This window comes from Sphaeroforma arctica, assembly GCF_001186125.1.
Source record: "Sphaeroforma arctica JP610 unplaced genomic scaffold supercont1.179, whole genome shotgun sequence".
Taxonomy (NCBI): Eukaryota; class Ichthyosporea; order Ichthyophonida; genus Sphaeroforma; species Sphaeroforma arctica.
This window is the reverse complement of record NW_014040379.1, coordinates 44,208-45,949: the sequence shown is the minus strand read 5'-3', so window position 1 is coordinate 45,949 and position 1,742 is coordinate 44,208. Positions and strand designations below refer to the sequence as shown.

Below are 1,742 nucleotides of genomic sequence, written 5' to 3'. Positions count from 1 at the left end.
TGTATATATATATATATGTGTGTGTGTGTGTATATATATATATATATATCCTAATTATTATACTTTCGAAAAATGAGTAGATATTTAATTGTACGCGCGCAGATACCTATATAAGTATTGCACACAGCTCTAGTGGAAATTAAGAACACTTTTTGTATGAGCACGACAATTATCAGCAAGCATGTGCTGTATGTAAAACATACTGCTCTGGCTGTGATATACATTAAGTGCAAAATATCCATTAAGAATAAGTAAAGCATTTTCCCTATGCGAGACCTCACACGCCAAAGCTATACTCACCTTGTCCTGGCCTCCAACGTCCCATACTGTGAATGAGATGTTCTTATACTCCACTGTTTCCACATTGAATCCGATAGTGGGAATGGTGGTTACCACTTCACCGAGCTTCAGTTTATACAGAATTGTGGTCTTACCGGCAGCATCAAGTCCGACTGGTAGATATGACAATAGCGCAATATTGCGGTGAGCACCTTATGAAGTATGTGTAAATACATACACTGATATATATAAGTACAAATGAAATATACAAAATTCGTTCACGATACCGCCGTTTCTATTCTAAAGCATATAACAGTCTCAGCCTGAATACAGTGTCTTTCACTTGGTACTGGAAAGAATTCAAACGAAATGATGCAAACGGCGGTTGCAACTGCAAGATGTTGATATATAATTTCATGTCTAGCATGTTGAAGTACCAGTTAGGTTCAGCTTTTTACATATAAATCCATATCACGTATACTTTAGTACCTTTATTCTTGGGGGGAAATACTGACGCAAACTATTTATAGTGTGCACTTGACATGCAATAAAAGAATCGCTTCCTGCGAATAGAAGACATGCCTCAATCTATTCAGTACGTGTCTGTACATACCCATCAGAATTCTCATCTCCTTGCTCCCCACGAGCTGGTTAAACACCTTTGATATATACAAACCCATTATGAAGCAATGTCGCTAGACAAATATAAACTACACACTTCTGTTGTATTTATATACGATATATATGGGTGTGTGCTACCAATATATGGATCATGGATGTGTCGTTTTGTGGATCTGCCTCATCATGAAAAATATTTTCCACAAACTCGTTGGTACAAAAACAGTTCTTTTTTTTCTCGCTGAGAGTTGCCTAGCATAAAATGTCAGTGTCAAAGTGTCACTCAAGAGTGTCGGAAGTGTCATAGATTTTTGACATCTATTTAGGATATGTATTTACAGTCACCTCTTTTGACTTTCCTCGCGCGACAAAAAAGTTGCGAGGAATAAATAAATAAAAGTGTGTGTGATTTGTAGTATGCTTTTTAATATATTTACACAACGCGCGATAAATATGATAGTTTAATGCACTGAAAACCTCTATTTACTTCCCAAGTTCTCAGTTCACACGAATATAAACTTTTCCATTGCATACATTTCAGTCCTTCCGATATTATGCCTCTTTACAGCGACCGGATAGTACAAGACCAAGAAGCCAAGTTCAAGCGAGAAGAGTATGTTATAAATGCTATCTTAATATACCATTTTGTCAGTGATGTATATTCGTCTTTTTCTCAATTTCCCAGCTAGGATCATACATGGTGCTTTACGATTCTCTACGCTACAGAAATAATGATTCACAACTTTGGCTATCGCATTATGTTCGTATATATATATATATATATTTTGTAATATATATTGTAATATATATATATATATATATGTGTGTGTGTGTGTGTGTGTGTG

The 1,742-nt window shown here is 35.7% G+C and overlaps 2 protein-coding genes across 2 annotated transcripts in view; one reads left to right on the top strand and one right to left on the bottom strand.

Moving 5' to 3' along the window:
- The window catches only part of SARC_03502 (ADP-ribosylation factor 1), a gene marked incomplete at both ends in the record, with an annotated part of 3,309 nt that extends 2,350 nt beyond the window's left edge, over positions 1 to 959 (bottom strand). Inside the window, 2 exons of the mRNA XM_014302703.1 lie at positions 301 to 452; positions 893 to 959. Coding sequence (XP_014158178.1) covers positions 301 to 452; positions 893 to 959 — 219 coding nt within the window. The remainder of the gene's footprint in view (positions 1 to 300; positions 453 to 892) is intronic.
- A 381-nt stretch (positions 960 to 1,340) lies between these two features.
- SARC_03501 (hypothetical protein) overlaps positions 1,341 to 1,742 on the top strand; it is a 3,971-nt gene continuing 3,569 nt past the window's right edge. The window contains exon 1 of the mRNA XM_014302702.1: positions 1,341 to 1,510. Coding sequence (XP_014158177.1) covers positions 1,452 to 1,510 — 59 coding nt within the window. The 5' untranslated portion in view covers positions 1,341 to 1,451. The remainder of the gene's footprint in view (positions 1,511 to 1,742) is intronic.